Genomic DNA, 19,495 nt, shown 5'->3' on the forward strand with positions numbered 1-19,495 from the left:
CAGCAAAATTAAGTATTCCCTCACCTCATGTCCTCCCTTTAATAGTTTCACTTCTGGAAGCCTTCAAAACACACTTGTTATAGCTGCCCCCCTCAGAAACCTGGGGAAATGAGAGCTGAGTTGCTCAGCCTCTCATGCAGTTTGACTTCCTTGCTTTTGAGCTGAGTCAAAGAGGATTAACTCAACAGGTGTTTAAGTGAAGTGTGGGAGGGAAAACAAAACAAAACACAATGAAGCAACTGCCTACGTGCATGAACAGCAGATGAATTCCTTCTCCTTTTCTGAGGAATGAACTACTAAAGCAGATGGCAAACATCCCCTTCTCCTCCAGCCCCGAGTCACTCTTAATTCTGGCTTTAAACACTTCAAGTCCCAGAGCTCAAATGCTTCCCCTCAGTCAGGTCTGGAAGGGGATCTTCCTGATGCAGACTTGACCTCTGAAGGGTTGAGCTACTTCCACTGCCCCTGACTCGCAGTCTTCTGCACCCTGGTCTTGCTCAGAGACACCAGCTGGAGTACAAAGGACTTTCCAGCAGCCTTTGTGCCCTGTGCACAGAGTAGGATGGCTGAAGCCCAGACTACTGCCCTGTAAATTCATGGTAACACCTTACAGCTCTCTTTTCATGAGCAGGAAGATCATCAAACAGCACAGGAATAAACAGAGACCAGCATCTTCCTCCCCTTTGGGCCATGGAAAGCAAATTACAAGTTGCTGTTCTGATTTCTCACCAACCCGGGGCTCTCCAGCTGGTCCCATCAAACCTCCTGTTGGCCACAGCATGAGACATGAGGGCATGGGTCAGCTAAAATCCCACTGCAGCTGGAGGGAACAGACAGTAGCTGAGGCTGTGTAGTGCTTGCATGAGAATTTCTTGAAGCTTTCAGCGATTAATGTGCACACAAGCTGGTGCTAACAGCCAAACTTTGTCAGTTTTCCATCAAAACCATGAGAAAGGCACATAAAGCACTTCAGATTGCTGATGGTGAGCCTGTGAAGGGAGGAAGTGGTCAGAGGATCTGTGTATCTTAGCAGAACTGAAAAGGATCTGTCTAAAAGTTTCATTCCACATACCATACTGAATATATCTTCACAAGAAATGCTACTTATTTCCAATATTTGGGTTGCAGGATGATATAGAAGTGAACTTTGCCCCTATAAGTGACTAAAGCTTGACAGAGGGTTTGTGTGAATTTATTAAAAACTCCTGAGCTGAAGTCAAACATTCAAGCCAACCAATGTCCTAAAATGTGTGCTTACAAATTACTTGGATAATTGCCAGAAGCCCAAGTCTGGTGCCTTTTTCTGTTTCTTTCTCACCCAAAAAACATCTGGTGTGTGTTGCCAGTCTGTATTGACTGCTCTCTTGATGCTGTAGGCATCTTTAGGAACAGCATCCTATATAATTAAATAGCTGAGCACTGACGAACTGTTGTCAAGACAGAATAAAATCAATCCACTCCCTGTTGTGTCATAATGATACAGAGCTGGCACTATTTGAACCAGCTTCTTTGGAAAGCTTTAATTTTATCAAACAACACTCTTTCAGGAGAGATGATTTGGGGTTTTACTTTTTAACAAAGAGAGAAGTGGAGTGCAGCACACGGCACTTAATATCTGGCTGAGATTTAAAACGCATGCTCCTTATGAAGTGTGACATTTTATCCCTGAAGCCACAGGAACATTTCCCACATTTAAGTGATAGAGGGAAAATTCTTCAAATTAGATTTGAACTTTATACCTTCTAATTCTGCTGCAATCCTCCTCCTCCATGTACCACGCTCGGGCCTGATGAACACGCTGTTATATCAAAGTCTAACAGACCTGAGTGCTGACAAATCCCCTTCACTTAGCCTGGAAGTAAGCAGCAAACCTCCTGGAGATCCAGGAGTCAATGTTAAATGGAAAAAATAGCCCAGTCACAAGGCTAAATGAAGTGGTCAGTGCAGCCCAGCTGGCAGAGCCACACCTTCTGGGTGTCACCATGAACTGGAAGCCAGCACCCGAGGCCACAAGGCTGAGCCCAGTCCCCAAGGTTTGCAAAGGGCCACCCAGAGCTCCTTCAAGCATTTCCATCCAAGCCTAAAGGAAAACCAAACATCCATATGCAAGTAAGGCATGGTCAGAGGGAGGGAGCACTCCTCTTACAAAGATGGGCTGGGAGAGCTGGGGGTGTTCACCTGGAGAAGAGAAAGTTCCAGGGAGACCTCAGAGCCCTAAAGAAGCTCCAAGAGATCTAAAGAGGGACTTTGGACAAGGGCCTGGAGAACCAGGACACAGGGGAATGGTTTTAAACTGAAAGAGGGCAGGATTATGTGGGATAATGGGAAGGAATTGTTCCTGTGAGAGTGGGGAGGCCCTGGCACAGGGTGCCCAGAGCAGCTGGGGCTGCCCCTGGATCCCTGGCAGTGCCCAAGGCCAGGTTGGACAGGGCTTGGAGCACCCTGGTTTAGTGGAAGGTGTCCCTGCCATAGCACGGGGTGGGATGGGACGATCTTTGAACTCCCTTCCAACCCAAACCATTCTGGGATTCTGTGAAGCCCTGAGCAGCACCTCCCCAGGCTTGCCCATCACAAGGTCCTACTTCTCATTTTCCAGACTCGGAGGTTTTCTGTGCAACTCAGATGCAACCAGGTCACCATTTGGGGACAGCTGTCCTGCTGTAACTGCTGTCCTTCAGGATCAGAGGAACCCACAAGGACCATCAGGTCCAATTCCTGGCCCTTGACACCCCAAAGATCCCACCCTGTGCCCAAGAGCCCCTTCAGAGAAAGCTGCAGACCCCAGTGAGGTCTGACCTCTGTCTCCTCCAGGCTCAACAAGCCAAGTGCCCTCAGCTGCTCCTTGTACAGCCCCTCCATACCATTCCCCATATTCTGTCCCTCCTTTGGACACTCTCTTAACAGCTTTAGACCTTTCTTATCTAAAACTGTCCCCAGCACTGGAGGTGAGGCTGCCCCAGCCCAGAGCAGAGCAGGACAATCCCCTCCCTGGCCTGGCTGGCACTGCTGGGGTGATCCCCCAGGACAGGGATGTCCCTCCTGGCTCCAGGGACTGCTGACTCAGATCCAACTGGCCATCAACCAGCACTTGCAGATCCCTGCTGCTCTGCAGGCTCTCGTTCCCCAGTGTGCCTGTGCATCCAGGGCTGCCCCATTCCAGGTGCAAAATCCAGCACTTTGTTAAGTTTCGCACAGTTGGTGACTGCCCAGCCTCACAGAGCACATGCCACACTGCATCCCAGGCTGTCACACCTGTCCCTGTGGCCACACAGCAAACAGAATGCTGGACTCCCAGGTGGTGGCCCAAAGCCTCAGCCCACCACGGATGGAGGAGGAAGCCCTGACCCACAGCTTCTCCCCTTGCATATCTCTGGGCCAGCAACACTCAAGAAAAACCCACTCCACCTCCCACCCTGTGCCTCGAGGGACAGTCCAGACCTCTGGAAGTGCTTTGAAATACAAGTTGCAAAGGCAGAACATTATTCCCTTATTACGTTGCTTGCTTTCCCTAAGCCCTACTCAATAACAGACAGGTGCACTAAGCTCTGTGCCAGGGACACACGTTGAGAGGAACAAGACCCTCCAGTTTTATGTTTTACCCCCTTTGTAAGCTCACAGTCACCTCTTAAGCTCGAAATAAAAGATTTTTTTGAAAAATGATGGCACCTAGTTTCCAAGGCAGCAGGATTTTTAAGCCCATGTTTGCAAGAGCCTGAGGAATTAGAGATGCCAAAAGGCACAGGCTGTATAAAACCCATCCCCTGTTCCTGCTGGACAGATCAAATAACACACTTGGAGTTTTTAATGCAACACGAGCTGGATGAGGAAGTGGCCAGTGATGCTGTACAAAAAATGTACAATGAGTGGGATAACAACTACAAATCCCTTTAATCTCTGGTCTTACCTCGACATCTCAGACTGTTTGGAGCCTGCAGGGATTATTGGAGGCGTATGATTCCAGAATGGAAAGAGGGAGATGCTTCATAGTGTTCACTGACCATGAGTGGTCTGCTGGACCTCAGCTGCAGGTCAGCCTGCAGTGATCACAGAATCACAGGATCATTTTGGTTAGAAAAGACCTCCAAGATCATCAAGTCCAACCTGTGACCAATCCCCACCTTGTCACCCAACCCCGAGCACTGAGTGCCATGTTCAGGAGATCCTGGGACACCTCCAGGGATGGGGACCCACCACTGCCTGGGCAGCCCCTTCCAAGGCCTGAGCACCCTTTCCATGGAGAAATTCCTGCTGATGTCCAACCTAAACCTCCTCTGGCCCAGCTTGAGCCCATTTCCCTCCATCCTGTCCCCGTTCCCTGGGAGCAGAGCCTGACCCCCCCGGCTGTCCCCTCCTGTCAGGAGTTGTGCAGAGCCACAGGGTCCTCCCTGAGCCTCCTTTTCTCCAGGCTGAGCTGTGGGGACATCACAGCCCAGGCAGACCTGTGTCCTCTCACTTCAAATTACTGGAAAGCTCAAGGACTCAACTGGAAACCTGTTGGAAACCAGAACATCTCCCACTCCCCGCTTTCCCCGTTTAAAAATGTCTATTTTCTTAGGCTAAACAATTACTTACTCTCAGCCATACACATCTCCCATTTCAGCTCAAAAACAGGCTCCTTTCCCATGGAAAAAAAATAAAAATCAACCCTACTCATTTCATAATTAATTTTCTGCATGACTTTTCCCAGCAACACAACTCATTTTTTTCCCCAAGTTCTCTATGAACTGATGAAAATGAAAATCCCCTCAGCCTCCCTGCATGCTCTCATGTACATCACTTCTTTGTAGCTTAATTTCCCATTTTTAAAAGGAAGATGTTTGCTTTCCTCCGACTTTTTTTGGGGGGGTAGGGTGGAGAAGACAGGTGGGGAAGTGAGCAATGAGTATTATTTCATCATTAATACAGCTTCCAGCACAATAAAGACACAATCTTGTGCACTGTGACACCGAGGTGCTAACAGAGGGCAATAAATTCAGATTAATAATTAACACCCACATCATATCAAGGCATCTTGGTGCTCTCATTTCAATTGCTTCAGAAATCTTCTTACTTTTTTATTGCAAACACATGCAATAAGTCGATCAGTCCTTAAAACCACACACGCTGATGGAGACAGCACTGCTGGGACTCTGCAGGTAAAACTTTTGGCTGAAAAAACACAGTTTGGCATCAAAAGTGGCATACAGATGCCAGCATCAATGGAAATAAAAATGCGAGGTTCCTGTTCAGGTTGCAAAGACTGGAATATTTTATTTAAAAAGGAACAAAAATACAACTTACTGCTTCTGAGACCATCCTGACCTGCACGTGGATGAGGATCAGGCTCTGGAAGGAAGCAGACAAATTTCCCATGTTAAATTTCAGCGTGAAGAACCACTTTGATATTAACATTGAAAATTACAAGCTGATTTTACTGCATTTTCCAACCTCAGCATGAAGAAAATGCAACAACTTCTCCTAAAAACCCCCCACTGATCCAATACACTCAAAGAAATGATGCGGTGGGCATAGTCATCATATGGCTTGAAAAATAATATCCTTAGATGCTTTCATTATGGTCTTCAAGATTCATGTTTTCGAGCTTTTCCTCCAAAACCAAGGGGGGCTAGAAACTTTATTTCAAAAACTTGATAGCCAAGAGTCTCACCTAATTATGTGAGCTGGGGCTTCAATGGGAAAAAAAAAAAAAAAGAAGGGAAAAACAAAGAAAAGGAATGCAGGCATACAGAAATTTGTGGCAAAAAAATACAATCACTGGCAAAACATTCATTATCCCAAACTTTTTGGTTTTTTCCTTCTCACTGGCTCTGTGGATGGGTGCATTTTCCCCTCAAAATCTGTGCTGTAATCCCGTCCTCTAAACTGGTTTTTTAAGTGTTAAGGGAATGGAAGACCACTGGAAAGTTGCCTCAATAGGTGCCTGGGGAAAGAAGTATGGAGAAGAAAGAAAAAAAAAAGAGGAAAAATGTGAATGCAAGAGGGACAAGCCCTTCGTGGGGGAAGGAAATAACAGGGAGGGGAGAAAGTAAAAAAGAAAAAAAAAAGGAGGAAAGAGAAAAATACAGGAAAGGGGAAGAAAATGGGGGGAAAGTACAGGGAAGGGGTAGGAACATATAGGAAAGGTGAGCAAAGGGGGAAAAGGGAAATATAGGAAAGGGGAGAGAACGAAAAATACACGAAGGGGGAAAGGAAAATAAAGGAAAAGTTGAAAAGGGGGGGAAAGGAAGATGTAAGAAAGGGAGATAAAAGGAAAATAAAGTGAGGCAAAGAAAGGGGGGTGAAGGAAACTAATGGGGGGGTGAAAGTAATAGAGGGCTGGGAATGAAACTTGGGGCAAAAAAATAAAACTAAAGGGGTGGATGGTGTGATAGTGACATGGGAAGGTTTTAAAGTAAAAAATGAGAGATTTAGATCAGATACACAGAAGAAATTCTTCGCTGTGAGGGTGGGCAGGCCCTGGCACAGGGTGCCCAGAGCAGCTGGGGCTGCCCCTGGATCCCTGGCAGTGCCCAAGGCCAGGCTGGATGGAGCTTGGAGCAGCCTGGTTTAGTGGAAGGTGTCCCTGCCATGGCAGGGGTGGCACTGGATGGGCTTTGAGCTCCCTTCTAACGCAAAGCGCCCTGTGATTCTGCGGGCAATGAAAGGTGGACAAAGAGGCAGGAAGCCTGGAGCTCCCTCTGCTCGGAGGAGAAGCCGCGGGCAGGGCTCGGCCCCCCCGGGCCGTGTCCAAGGTAACGCCGCGGCCGCGGGCGGCTCGGGCCGGGCCCGTGGCGGTGTCGGCCCAGCGCCACTCGGGCTCGGTGCCCCGGGGCTCCAAGGACGTGTGGGTGTCGGTGTCGGTGCCAGCGGGATTCGGGCTCGGTGCCCCTCGCCCCGGGCTCCCCCTCGGTGCTCAGCATGTCCCAGGCGTGAGTAGCCCGGGGCGGAGGGGCGACAATCCCCTCACAGCGGTGAGACACAGCCCGGGGGGAGGCGGGCGGGTGCGGCCCCGCAGAGCCACCGCGTCCTCTCAGGAAAACCAGGCAAATATTAGTATTACTCATTCCGACCCTTTGCGCAGAAGGCTCCTCTCTCTTGGAGCCCACCGTTCGCGAAAATCCCCTCAGAGGGAGGAGACACAGCCCGGGGGGAGGCGGGCGCACCCCACAAAGCGACCGCGTCGCCTCAGGAAAACCAGGCAAATATTAATGTCATTCACTCAGACCCTTTGTGCAAAAGGTTCCTCTCTTACAGCCCACGTCGTGTCTTGTTTCCCTACCCAGTAATTTTAGCGCAGTTCAAAGCTTTACAAGTTTGTTTGCAAAAACCAGACAGCAATGACGGCATTGGATCAAAGTGCCTGCAAGGAGCTGTGCTCATTCCCCCCGAAACATCACTCCAAGCCCAGCAAGTATTATTATTATTATTATTATTATTATTATTATTATTATTATTACTGCTGCTGCAGTGCTGGGAGCTAAATTGTGAGCATCTTCCATAATATTATCCCTCAGTGCTGTTTGCTGCTTCCAGCTCCAGCAGCACAGCCCAGTTTGTGGAGGCTCTTTTTCCCAGTTCCAAGCTGGGTATGGCTTATTCAAGTTCAACGAATAATAATGCATTAGAAAAAAAAAAATTAGAAAACACCACAGGGTGGTTTTGCTACCTCCTTCTGCGCCTCTCCTTCATGCTCAAACCTGACCATATCCAAACTGCTGTCCCAGCAGGTTGTGAGCAAAGCCTTTCCTGGCACCTGTGCTGGAAATCATTTCATCTTTCCCATGGTCTCCTTCCTCTGGCATCAGTGGTACCAAGCTCAAAGCCCACTGCTTCTTTTGCCCATTTCCAAACTCACAGTTTTTTGCCAAGTAAAATTCCCTCAGATTCTAAAACACCTTCCAAATTCAGAACCAGAGCAGCTCTCCTTGTCACCAACACCTTGGGTTTCATAGAGCTATTAAGGTTGGACAAGACTTGCAAAATCAAGTCCAACCTTCAGCCAAAACATATCATTAAATGCCACATCTGCTTCCAGGGATGGTGACTCCACTGTTCCCCTGGGCAGCCTGTTCCAATGCTTAATTACTTTTTTCAGTGAAAAATGTTTTCCTAATAACCAATCTAAACCATCTTGGCTTAACTTGAGGCCATTTCCTCCTATCCTGGTGCCTGTTGCCTGGGAAAAGAGGCTGAGCTCCAGCTGACCACAACCCCCTTTCAGGCAGCTGCAGAGAGCAATAAGGTTTCCCCTGAGATTGTTTTCTCCAGCCTTTTTTTCTCCTCTCCTGCCTCCACACATTGGCAGCCCCAGCCAGATACCTGTGAAAACTCCACTCCTTTCCAGCCAGGCAGCTCCTTGGTTCAGGAAAGGAAGGTGAGAGGAGTAAAGAACAACATCCCCAAGGGCAGGGCAGAGACTGTCTGGGGGCTGTGGCCAAGGACAGACCCAGCTCAGCCTCCAGCTGGAGGAAAGTTTGGTTAGATCCCTGGTGGATCCAACGCAGGGCTTGTATAAATCATGCCTAACACTCTCATGGAATCAGTTCAGTGAAGTTCACAAGGTAGTGGAGAGTTATCTGAATCGTGCTCTTTAAAAGGCAGAAAAAAAAAAAAAAAAAAAAGATAAAGGAAGAAAGAAAAAAAAACTCACAAAAGTAGTGTTTGACCTCTTCTTCAGAGTTATCTCAGAATCTGTCATTTCTACCCAGTCTCTGAATCAGGGCTGCTGTTATTTGAGCCAGATTAACACCAAAGGAGTTAAGCTGAGCATAACTGAAAAAATACTTGTGCTTCAACTGGTTTGGCTGAGTTTAGTTTTAACAGAGACAGGGCTTTTAGCATTTCCTATGGCATTGCCAGCACTGAACAGCAAATCCATATAAACACACACCCGCACCACACGACAAAAACACACATCCACTCCTGTTTCTGAGCAAGGTGCTGCTGAGGGACTGCAGTTTGGTGTTGAAGCTCCTTAGCTCAGGTTGCTGTAATGACATTGTAGCTGTGCACAGCACGGGATTGACAGCTGGGTTATTCCAGCCCTTCCTAAACATGAGCCAGATTTGGGTCTCAAAGGTTACTGGTAATGTGGTTGTTGGTAGTGAGGTTATGCTGGCTGTGTACCATAAATCAGAGTTGTTTAGGTTGGAAAAGCCCTCTGAGATCATCAAGTCCAAGCCTTAACCCAGCTCTGCCAGGGCCACCACTAACCCAAGTCCTCAAGTGTCACATCCAAATGGCTTTTAGATCCATCCAGGGGTGGGCACTCTACCACCTTCTTCTTTCCATGAAGAAATTTTTGCTCATATCCAGTCTATCCTGTGTCCTCCCATTAGCTAAACAGGGTTGACAAGAAGGCTGGAGAGGGATGTTTCACACAGGTATGAAGTAACAGGACAAAAGGCAATGGCCTTATGGCCTTAAGCAGGAGGGCAGGTAAAGATTGGATATTGAGGAGAAATTCTGCCCTGTGAGGGTGGGGAGGCCCTGGCACAGGTTGCCCAGAGAGGCTGTGGCTGCCCTTGTATCCCTGGAAGTGTCCAAGGCCAGCTTGGGCACTGGGGCTTGGAGCAACCTGGGCTAGTGGAAGGTGTCCCTGCCCATGGCAGGGGGTGGGATGGGATAATCTTCGAGCTGCCTTCCAACCCAAACCATTCCATGATTCTGTTACTTTATAAACCTTCCCTGGTGCAACTTGAGGCTGTATCCAAGGTATTTTAAATGCCATGTGACAAAAATTACTTATAACAACCTGCCTTACCTGAAGGCAGTGAGGCAAAGAGACAATAATGAAAGAGGGTTATGAGAAGGAACTTTGGTTCTTCAGAAATAGAAACGCTACACAGCTTTCCTTGAGCTAAACCTTGGGTTGTGAGGCATGTTCACCATCCTCCAGGTCCTGTGATTCTAAGAGATGTGGGCTAAAGCAGAAGATTTAATTCCACTGCCTCAGGAAGCTCTCTGTCAGGACAGAGAGGATGCTCAAAGAGCAGCAATTCTCTTAGGGTCACTAAGTCCGGCAGCCAGCCAAGGGAGAAGGCAGCATGTCCAGACATGCCTGGGATTTTCTAGGGACAGTCTCAGCCTCTGGAGGGAACAGAGCCATTAAGTGTAGGGTGATTAAAAAGTGCTGGGGTATCTCACTTCCCAAAGCACTCAGCCCCAGCATTTGCATGCAGATGTACCTTCTGTGCCAGACACTGGAGATTCATAGAGATGCTGCTGCATTTATGTTTTCCTGCTGTTTCCTCCTCTTTTATGGATTTGTTTACCCTCTCCTTGACCCCGGGGATCCTGACCAGTGATTTCTTACCTTGCCCCAGCAGCCCTAGTCCAGACATGTTCAAAGCCAAGTCTTGGCACTGCTACCACTCCTGCCAGGTTTTAATCAGCTACAAGACATTTGCCACTGCCACCAAGGAGCTTTAAACAATCAAAGCGCTTTAAAATTTAATCTCGTGTCACAAATAGAATTTATATTAATTCACTGGTTAAATATTGATCTAAGACAAGAGCCTGAGCATCTCCCTTCCTGCTTCCAACAGAAACAACCAAAGCAGAGCTCTCTGTTTTATATCACATCCCGAAGGCTCAGCTGAAGAAAATTAAGGTTGCAACACCCAAATGTGAAAAAATGTCCGTGCAACTTCTAATCCCCTCTCCTCTCCCCCCTCACGTTCCGTGGCTGCATTACGATGCAGTTTCTGATGCTGTGATCACATCCTATTCTCTTCCCACAGGGCCCCAGCCTCATTCAGCCATTGGCCCGTTGTTAAATATTTCTTTTTATCCCCTCATTCAGCGTCTGGCCCCAGGCCATATTCTTCAAATTCCAACCAAACGCCACAATTATTAGCTTCCTCCTGGGCATTCCTTGCATGTTCTCTCTCATACATCTCCCAAGCAGTCACAGATTCATCTTTGCCCCTCTTTCCACCCCTGGTGAGCATTAGCACATCATCTTGCTTATGTTAAAGCAGGAAATCAGAGACAGGATCAAATTGATCACAGCTAAGACTCAAAGCTGCAGCTCCCTCCTGTGCCTCCCTTCATCCTTAATGAGCAGGTAGGGAAAGATCTTGTGTATTACTCGTTCAGTGTCTCCTCTGGGGAAAAGCATTGTCAGTAGAAATATCCCAGCAGCACTTGTGCTGGAAAAGAGGGAAAGAAAAGGCCCCCGTTTTCAAGAAACTGAGTAGATGGCTCAGCTTTGAGCCTAAAGCCTCCTGCTCCTGGCTGGGGTAAAGCAGCACCCAGACACAGCCCTTTATGTATGGAATTGTAAGCAGCTCGATGGGTAACTGCCCCTTCCTGTCCTAAGGAAGAGGGGGGTAAAAAGAAAAAGATTGCATAGGATGGTTAAAGCTGAAATAAACTTCGTTGTCAGAAGCAGTGAAGTGTGTTATAGGTAAATACTGCTTGGAAGGAAAAATTCTGCTTGCAAAGGAGAGGAGGCTGCTGTTCATATAACACAGAATAGTTTGGGGTGGGAAGGGCCCTTAAAGCTCATCTCCTTTCATGGACAGGGACACCTTCCACTATCCCAGGGTGCTCCCAGCCCTGTCCAGCCTGGCCTTGGACACTTCCAGGGATCCAGGGGCAGCCACAGTTTTTCTGGGCAACCTGTGCCAGGGCCTCATCACCTCATAGGGAACAATTCCTTCCCAATATCCCATCTAACCCTGCCCTCTGGCAGTGGGAAGACATTCCCTCTTGTCCTGGCACTCCACGCCCTTGTCAATCGTCTCTCTCAATCCATCTTGCAGGTTCCCTTCAGATACTGAAAGGCCACAGTTAGGTCACCCCAAAGCTTCTCTTCTCCAGCATTCCCAATTCTCCCAGCCTTTCCCCACGGAGCTGCCCCATCCCTCTGATCAGCCTGGTGCCTCCTCTGGACTCCCTCCAGCAGCTCCAGGTCCTTCCTGTGCTGGGCCCCAGGGCTGAGGCAGCTCTGCAGGTGGGAGTCTCACCTGAGCAGGGCAGAGGGGCAGAATTCCCCCTTTCCTGCTGCCCATACTGGGATCAGCCCAGGGCACGGCCTAGGCAAGAGCTGCAACCTGAGGGACAGGAGGGCAGCCTCTGGAGCATTTGACAGCCCAAAATAGCTTTTCCCACACCTTAATTGCTTTGCAATTTAGGAAAACAGGGTTTTTTGTCAGAAAACTAGAAGAAAACACTTCTTTTTCCTGCCAGCCTTGTGGGTTTGGCTGGAGCAGGTGCTTGAGACCTGCTGCGGTGTCTTGCTGCTGCTGCTGCTGCTGCTCCGTGAAGCTGCTTCCTCACCTTCCCTGTGGTTTCCCATTACATTTCTGCCACCCAAATCTTTTATTCCCCCCTTCACTTTCTGTCACAGTACCCAGGACTGAAATTGGAGATGACAGAAGCACGGAGCTGTTCACATTAACAATGCCAGCAGGCTGTGTGTTTTTTTCTCTTGTCACAACCAAAGCCTACTGAGGTTTATCCTTTATTTTCCCCCAAATGCTTCCAACTCTGTAAAACATCGTGGCTGGAGCAAGCCTGCTTAAAAAGTCATCTGGCAGAGTCACATTCACCACCAGCTGAGAAGTTTGGCATAATTGTGAGACTAATCTTATTTTAGAAGCAAGGCAGGCTTAAACAGGCTCATGAGCCTGAACTGCTCCAGACTGCAGGCTAAAGGCTTTGAAATCAGCAATTAATTCTGACAACATTTCAGTCAATTCGGTTCACAGAATCAGTGCTGAGTTGGAAGGGACCCACCAGGGCCATCGATCCCACTGCTGACCCTGCACAGGACATCCCAAGAACCCCACCCTGTGCCTGAGAGCATTGTCTAAATTGTTGAACTCATTGTCTAAACTTGTTGAACTTAGACAGGTTGTGTAGTAAGGCCACACCGATCTCTGATTCTGCCTGCACCTCTCCAACACAAAAAATGTTTGCCTGTAATAGGATAAAAGAGAAAAGAGGGGGCTACTCCTATAATGTAATCACCACACAACACCTGTGAGGGAACAGGTGACTGCTGGCCTGAATCAGCCAGCAGTCGTCCTAAGCCTGGTGATTTTTAGAAAGAGAGAAGGAAAAAAGCAGCAGCAGCATTAAAAACCCTTTTTCCTCTCAGGGCCTCACTTTCCCCTCCCAACCTTTGTCTCTTGTTTCTTTATTTTCCAGTGGCTGCAGGGAAGGGTTTCCCTCCCCCGTGTTTGCCCAGGGCTTAGCACAATGCCTGACCTGTCAGGCTCCCAGTGTGGCCAGGGGACCCTGAGCAGTGGCCCCTGCGTGCACTTCTTGCCACCAGCCCTGCATCTCGGTCCCCTCTGCTCCGTCACAGCTGCCTGTGTGTCCTGTGCCAGGCTCCTTGAGCCCTGCTCCACATCCCCTTGGTGTCACGAACCCTGGAGCACTTTCTCCAGCCCCCAGCACAGCCCAGCCTCATTTCTGAGAAAGAAATACAAGGTGGGTTTGCAGTGGCAGCAGAGGTTCCTTCAGCAGCGTTTTAACACACGATTTAGCGCTGGTTTAATCACACAGGAGTTTCCAAATGAGGTGAGGAAAGCTGGAGTCAGAGTCAAATGTTTTCCCTTCCACCTCCTTCCATCTGTCAGGATAAACCAGGGAGACCCAGGCAGCACTGCACTACTGCAGCTTTAGCATGGGAAAGCAGAAGATATTCCTGAGGGCAGCCCAGAAAAACCAGGCATCAAAGAAGCCAGGGTTCAGCCCATGCACAAATCCAGAGACAAACTGCCATGTCTTGGAATAACAGGAGCAGTGTTCCCTTTGGCAGTGAGTAGAACACAGAGACGCTCTGGGGGGAAGAAGAAAAGCCACACAAAGGTGACCCCACTGATGCCAGATTCTTCTCCTGGCTCAGGAGTGGCCTGAGGGACAGTTTGCATGCTCAGCACAACCCATTCCAAGAAGGGCATGCTTCAGCCTTAAAACCAGTCCAACACCAGTAAGCAGGCTCACCTCAGCTGGACTCAAAACCAAGAAGCTTTTCCAAGTGTTAGGAGAGATGGGTCAAGCAAACATGCAGAGTTAGAGGGCCCTACAATACTAAAACAAGGCATGTACAATTTGGCAGGATTTTAAACATCTCTTTATAACTTCAGCAGGAGCAAAACCCTATGTTGTTAAGCTTCACTCTAAATAAGAAGAGAAGGCTTTATTTTGAGCAATAAAAGTGAGATTTGAACTGGCAATCAGGCTATGGGCAAAACAAATTCTTAAGCCCATGTTTTAGTCTCTGTTTCTAGTTTGTGGGAGTGAAGAGGAAGGACATCAGCAAGGAGTTAAAGCTCTGACCTTCCCTCCAAGCTGTGAGCTGCCAGAAATCACTCTGGGGACTCTGGAGTTCAGTCACTTGATGTGCTTCTTCCTCATCCCATTACAGCATTGCTTATTTTCCCCATAAAACCCCTATTTGGGAGTTGCTATGACAATTTGTAGCATTGCTTACAGTGCTACATGCACAGAGAGATCAAGAGACAGCTTTCTTTCCCAGGATTTTATTTTCTTAAGCCTTGAATAACAAAGTTAGGCTCATTACCTGCACTAATAGGAGAGTTAGAGGCTCTAATCCAACCTAAATCTGGTGGAATATCCTTGGGCACAGATACAGCTCAGAACAGAACAGAACTGAGCCTGCAAGGTGGACCAGTAACAGTAAATAAAACCCCAGTGCATTCAAGGCTACACTGTCCTCCCCTGCAGCGTGTGGAAGCAATTTTGAGGGAGTTCACAACTTAATGCAAAGGGACACTGAGCAAATAGGCAAAAATTCCAATAGGGACTTAGGGATCACAAGTGTCTGATTCACAAGCAGTGCTCCCCTTTGCTTTTAAGGCATAACCTTGAAGTTACTCTTCCCGACTACCCCTGAGCATGTTTGTCTCCAAAGCTGAAGGGTTCCTCTGCTTCACAGCAGCTCTGCCAAGTCCCCCAAAAGGAGCTCTAAACAACAGGCACAGCTCATCCTTCAGACTAGTCCAGAAGGGCGCTCATTTGGGCACCAGTAAAACTTGGAAAAAACATTTTAATCCCATTTTGGGGATGTGCACCCTCTAGATTTTAATCGGGGTGAAGCAGTGCAACACTCAGATTTCTGCTTGCCCTGTCCTGTTATGCAGTATCTGATGTCCCCATCCCATACCTAAGAAACTTGGGGGTCAGGTCCCCAAGGTGTCAGTGACCCTGAACGCAGCAGGTACATAGGGCTATCAGCTACAAATTTATCACATTCACATCCACCTTTTCCTTCAGCACTTCATTTTCCAGTGAGCCCGTCCTTTTGCCCTCATGTACCCAAAACACCCCTTTTGCAAAAGCCACAATTATCCCATAATATCCATAGTCTTAACATCTGACCCGCAGCAACCATGCCTGCAATCATCCCCGTGCTGATAAACTAATCTGATAAACTAATGCTTTATGGAAGCAATTATGTCCTATCTGCAGTGCCTCATGGTAACGTCCTCCAAGGGATGCAGCGCTCCAGCCCCCTCCTCTCCTCCCTCCACGAGCCATTCCCAATATAAAAAGAAACTGGATATTAGCTGGCTCAGCAGGAGGAACCACTTGACATTCCTCAGTCAGAGGAGGCAGAGAGGGAGATTATTGTAAATCGGTCGCTTCTCGGCGCGGCGTCTCCGTGCAGTAACCTGCACGGGAAAGGCTCCAGCCCCAGCATCCCCACGGCTCATAAATCAGCAGGATGGCTGTGGGGACACCCCACAGGGCTGGGCTTCCTCAAAGGTTGACAACCTCTCCACTATCCGTGAGAAATCACACAAAGTACGCACGGCACCGCGCCGTTTCCTCCTGCGCTGGAAAACCCGCGTGCCTCACATCCTTCCGTGTCCTGGCCTTGCTTGTCCCCATCTTCTCCCCTCTGCCGGGTTTATTCTGTTTATCTCCTGCACCTGGGTTAATTGCTGCAATTGACTGATATGGGTGGTGCAATTGGATGTAAATGAAGTAGGAAAAAAAGGGACGGGGAAAGACCTGGGTGGGCTGCAGAAGCATTAGGAAAAGCAAGGCCAGCTGCATCCTGCAGAAAGCCAGGTCAGCTGGAGAGTATAATACGCCCTTTAAAACGTTAATGATGCAAATTCAATAGCAGGGTTTGGGTTTGTTGGTGTTTTTGCTGACTGCAGTGGGGAGTCCCTCAGTCCTGTCACCACCCAGGGCGTGCAGGGCACCCCACGCTCCGGGCACTCAAGGGCTGGAGTTTGTCCTATCCCACCCCACACGCCCCTCTTGCAGCACAAGCCTTGGGTCACTCCGACCTCCAGGACTGGGAATGATAAGATCAGCTCACAGAGCTCCAACATTTATTGTCATGCACAAACAATGCTAACATCTGTCCAGCTTTCTGGTCAGGATAAATAAACCAACACTCCCTCAATGCAAGGTCTGCTCTAAAAGCTCATCTAACAAAGGCAGGACCTTTTGCTGTTCTCATCCCTCTTTGAGAAGCTCTAGGAACAGCAACTTGGTTCTGCAAGGATGGGTCTAGACTGCACCATTGAGGCCTTCATTCCTAGGATTAAGCAGCAAGTCAGCTGTCCCTGTTTCCATAGCCACTGTTTTCCCCTCAGCAGGACAATGTCAATGAACTGGTTTTCTCCCAACACACCCAAGTCTCAGTGCAGAAGGAATTTCCTTGTTCTGTTCCTAGAAAGGCATTTTCAAAGATGTAGGATTTTTTTAACAGTTATCACTGCCAAGAGTCTCCATCTGGCAAAGGAGAACAGGTCCTAAAAGTGTCTTCACTGCCACAAGTGTTATTAACACCTTTCCATGACAAACCTGCTGTTTGAGCCCTTCTCTGAATAAAAACCTCATGGTTCATTTCTTCCTCCTTTAGGCTCATCCCCCAGGACATTCTGATCTGCTTTTCCCATGAAAAGCCACTGACAGCCAGTCCATGCTCACATCAAAACTCCACCTATTCCTACCAAAACTACCAAGTGAGCAGCATTACTGCTCCTGGAAATGGAGATGGCCTGAGGTGACAGTGTCCATGCCACATAATCCCACAGCCACCAGGCCAGATGTTTAGCAATTCCTTGGAGTGCAACAGTTGCTACCATAGAAATAAATAGAATTATTTTCCTTACCTCACATATGAATTAGGCCTACAGCTTCACTGCAGCATTGGCACCAACCCCACCCTTACCCTGCAGTTAACTCCAAGCAACCACTTCAGAAAGGCAGAACAGCTTTAGAAACATGTATTGGTCCTCATCCCAAAAATGCAGAGCCTCAAATAGTCCTTCCCCTATTAAAAGGCATTGGAGGGAGACACCTTTTCAATTAAACCATCTTCTCAATTAGCACAGCTGAATAAAACTCCTGGCACTGTTGGGGGTCGTAACTTCAAGCACTTGAAGGATGTTTCAAGCCTTCTAGAATAAAGCTGAAAAGCTTTAAACTTTTAAGCTTGTTTTAATAAAACAAACCCAGAAACTTCTGCTAATGGTTTCCAAAATACTTTGTAGTTAAAAACCTCCTTATAAATGTAATGGCTGACACTTCCAGGCTTTCTTTGTGAGACATCCACACCCACAGAGCTTTGGCGTTGCCGTGTGCTCACTCCTGCTTTCATGTCAGGATGACACGAAATTCTCCTCTTTCCAACCAGCACTTACATCAAGATGTGGGCAGACACCCAGAGAGAGCTGGACACCATGCTCCAGAGAGAGAGAGAGGAGTTCCTCCAGCCACAGGAGGACCGTGAGAAAGTGATGAAGATGCTGGCCACTGCCTACGTCCAATACCTGGAAATCTTCCGGAAGCTGGAGGAGGCCCACGACCACCTCATCCACCAGCAGAAGCGGGCAGCGGTTCGGCAGGTGCTGGACGGGGTCATGGGCCGCATCCTGGAGATCAAGAAAGAGATGGTGGCCCTGGAGAACTCCGAGTGTCACTCCATGGATGGCATCCTGATGGAGCTACAGCGTATCCCGGTAGGGCTACCTCCATTAGGAGCTGATTCATGGGAAAGATGGGTTTTGTCTGTAGGTGTTTTATTTGTAACCCAGTCCTTAGGTGCTTTATTTGCTGCCTCTCTGGGGTCACCAGGAAATTTCCAAATTTTTCACAGCCCACGGATGTGATCTTGCATGCAGAGGACAGGGAAAGGGTCTGAGGGTGATCACAAATGATTTCAGAGTTCTGGGACATTTAGTAAGGGATTCTGGGGCACAAATTATTTTCTTCTGACACTTCCAGTTGAAAGCAGCGATATTGAAAGGAACAGATGGCTCCCCAGCTGGTGTCACCACCATAATTTTGAGGGTTTTGACAGTAGAATGGCTTGTGCAGTGCCAGGAGTGCTGGCATCAGATGGCACTCACCTTTCTCAGCAAGGGAGGGGTGTCTTTGCCTGGGAGCAGGGAGGTGGGACCAGATGACCCTTTGTGGTCCCTTTCAATTTGACCCATTCCATGATTCCATATTACAACATGAATTTGTATTCACTGAATCCCAGAATAGTTTGGGGTAGAAAGGACCTCAAAGCCCATCCAGTCCCACCCCCTGCCATGGTCAGGGACATCTTCCACTGTCCCAGGTTGCTCCAAGCCCCATCCATCCTGGCCTTTGACACTTCCAGGGATCCAGGGGCAGCCACAGCTGCTCGGGGCTGTGCCAGGGCCTCAGCGTCCTCACAGGGAGGAATTCCTTCCCAATATCCCATCTAAACCTACTTTCTGTCAGTAATAACTTCACAGCTTTGCTGTTAAGTGTCAGGAGCTTGACTCTGCCAGATGTTAATGTGGGGTGAGATAGAAAATGGGCCACTGATAAGTAAAGTGGAGTCCACTGCAGCCTGCCCTTCATGGCACGGTGAAATCAGCACCGTGAATACGACAATGAGGCCAAGTGTGGAAGCTGTGCTTTAAAAGCCGCAGGAAAAAAATGAGCTGGCAAAGAGGGTTACTTCTCTCGCAGACAGCTCCATCTATTGTCACATTCAGGTACCGCTGCTTTGCTAAAACCAGCTGAAATTCCTGCTTTTTTGTAGCATGGCAGCTCCGAGATAAATCACCCGGTATCATTATAGCATCACTCTGAGATCTGCATCGAGTTTCTGTTTGCACATCTGCAAATTTAGGAGAGGATTTGCCAGGAATTTCCACCAGCTCTTTACCTTCAGCATTAATCACTATTTTAAACTATTTTAAACTGAGAGTATAAACACATCTCCAGGGAAAACAATCCTTCAAATCATATTTTGAGATCCTTAGCACTGCTGTTTTCATGACTCAGCAGTAAATCCATCTGCAGCAAAAAGTTGGCAAGTCTGAGGAGTCATGCCTGACATCTCCTCAAAAACAAGCATAAATTCAAATTCCTGCACCACACCTTAATTTTAAGAAGGCATAACATACCTACCTACCACAAAAGAAATCAATCACTGAGGAGATTTTAGGTTTTTTCAAAGAAAACATTTTCCATACTAGATAAGAATACAGATTTATGGGGTGTTCTTTTTAATAAAATATTACTGTAATCTTGGTAA

At 48.1% G+C, this 19,495-nt stretch overlaps 2 protein-coding genes across 3 annotated transcripts in view; one reads left to right on the plus strand and one right to left on the minus strand.

The window, feature by feature from the left end:
• Positions 1–5,687, minus strand: part of ACKR3 (atypical chemokine receptor 3) — a 44,169-nt gene extending 38,482 nt beyond the window's left edge. For both annotated transcript variants that reach the window (XM_068196661.1, XM_068196658.1), the window contains exons 1-2: positions 5,281–5,687; positions 3,905–4,034 (exon numbers count right to left, since the gene is read on the minus strand). The gene's annotated coding sequence lies outside the window, so the exon portion shown is untranslated. The remainder of the gene's footprint in view (positions 1–3,904; positions 4,035–5,280) is intronic.
• Positions 5,688–6,812: 1,125 nt separating this feature from the next.
• IQCA1 (IQ motif containing with AAA domain 1) overlaps positions 6,813–19,495 on the plus strand; it is a 100,007-nt gene continuing 87,324 nt past the window's right edge. Inside the window, exons 1-2 of the mRNA XM_068196662.1 lie at positions 6,813–6,908; positions 17,615–17,939. Of these exons, the coding sequence (XP_068052763.1) occupies positions 6,898–6,908; positions 17,615–17,939 (336 nt within the window). The 5' untranslated portion in view covers positions 6,813–6,897. The remainder of the gene's footprint in view (positions 6,909–17,614; positions 17,940–19,495) is intronic.

The sequence above is a fragment of the Anomalospiza imberbis genome, chromosome 7 (genome assembly GCF_031753505.1).
Source record: "Anomalospiza imberbis isolate Cuckoo-Finch-1a 21T00152 chromosome 7, ASM3175350v1, whole genome shotgun sequence".
Lineage (NCBI taxonomy): Eukaryota > Metazoa > Chordata > Aves > Passeriformes > Viduidae > Anomalospiza > Anomalospiza imberbis.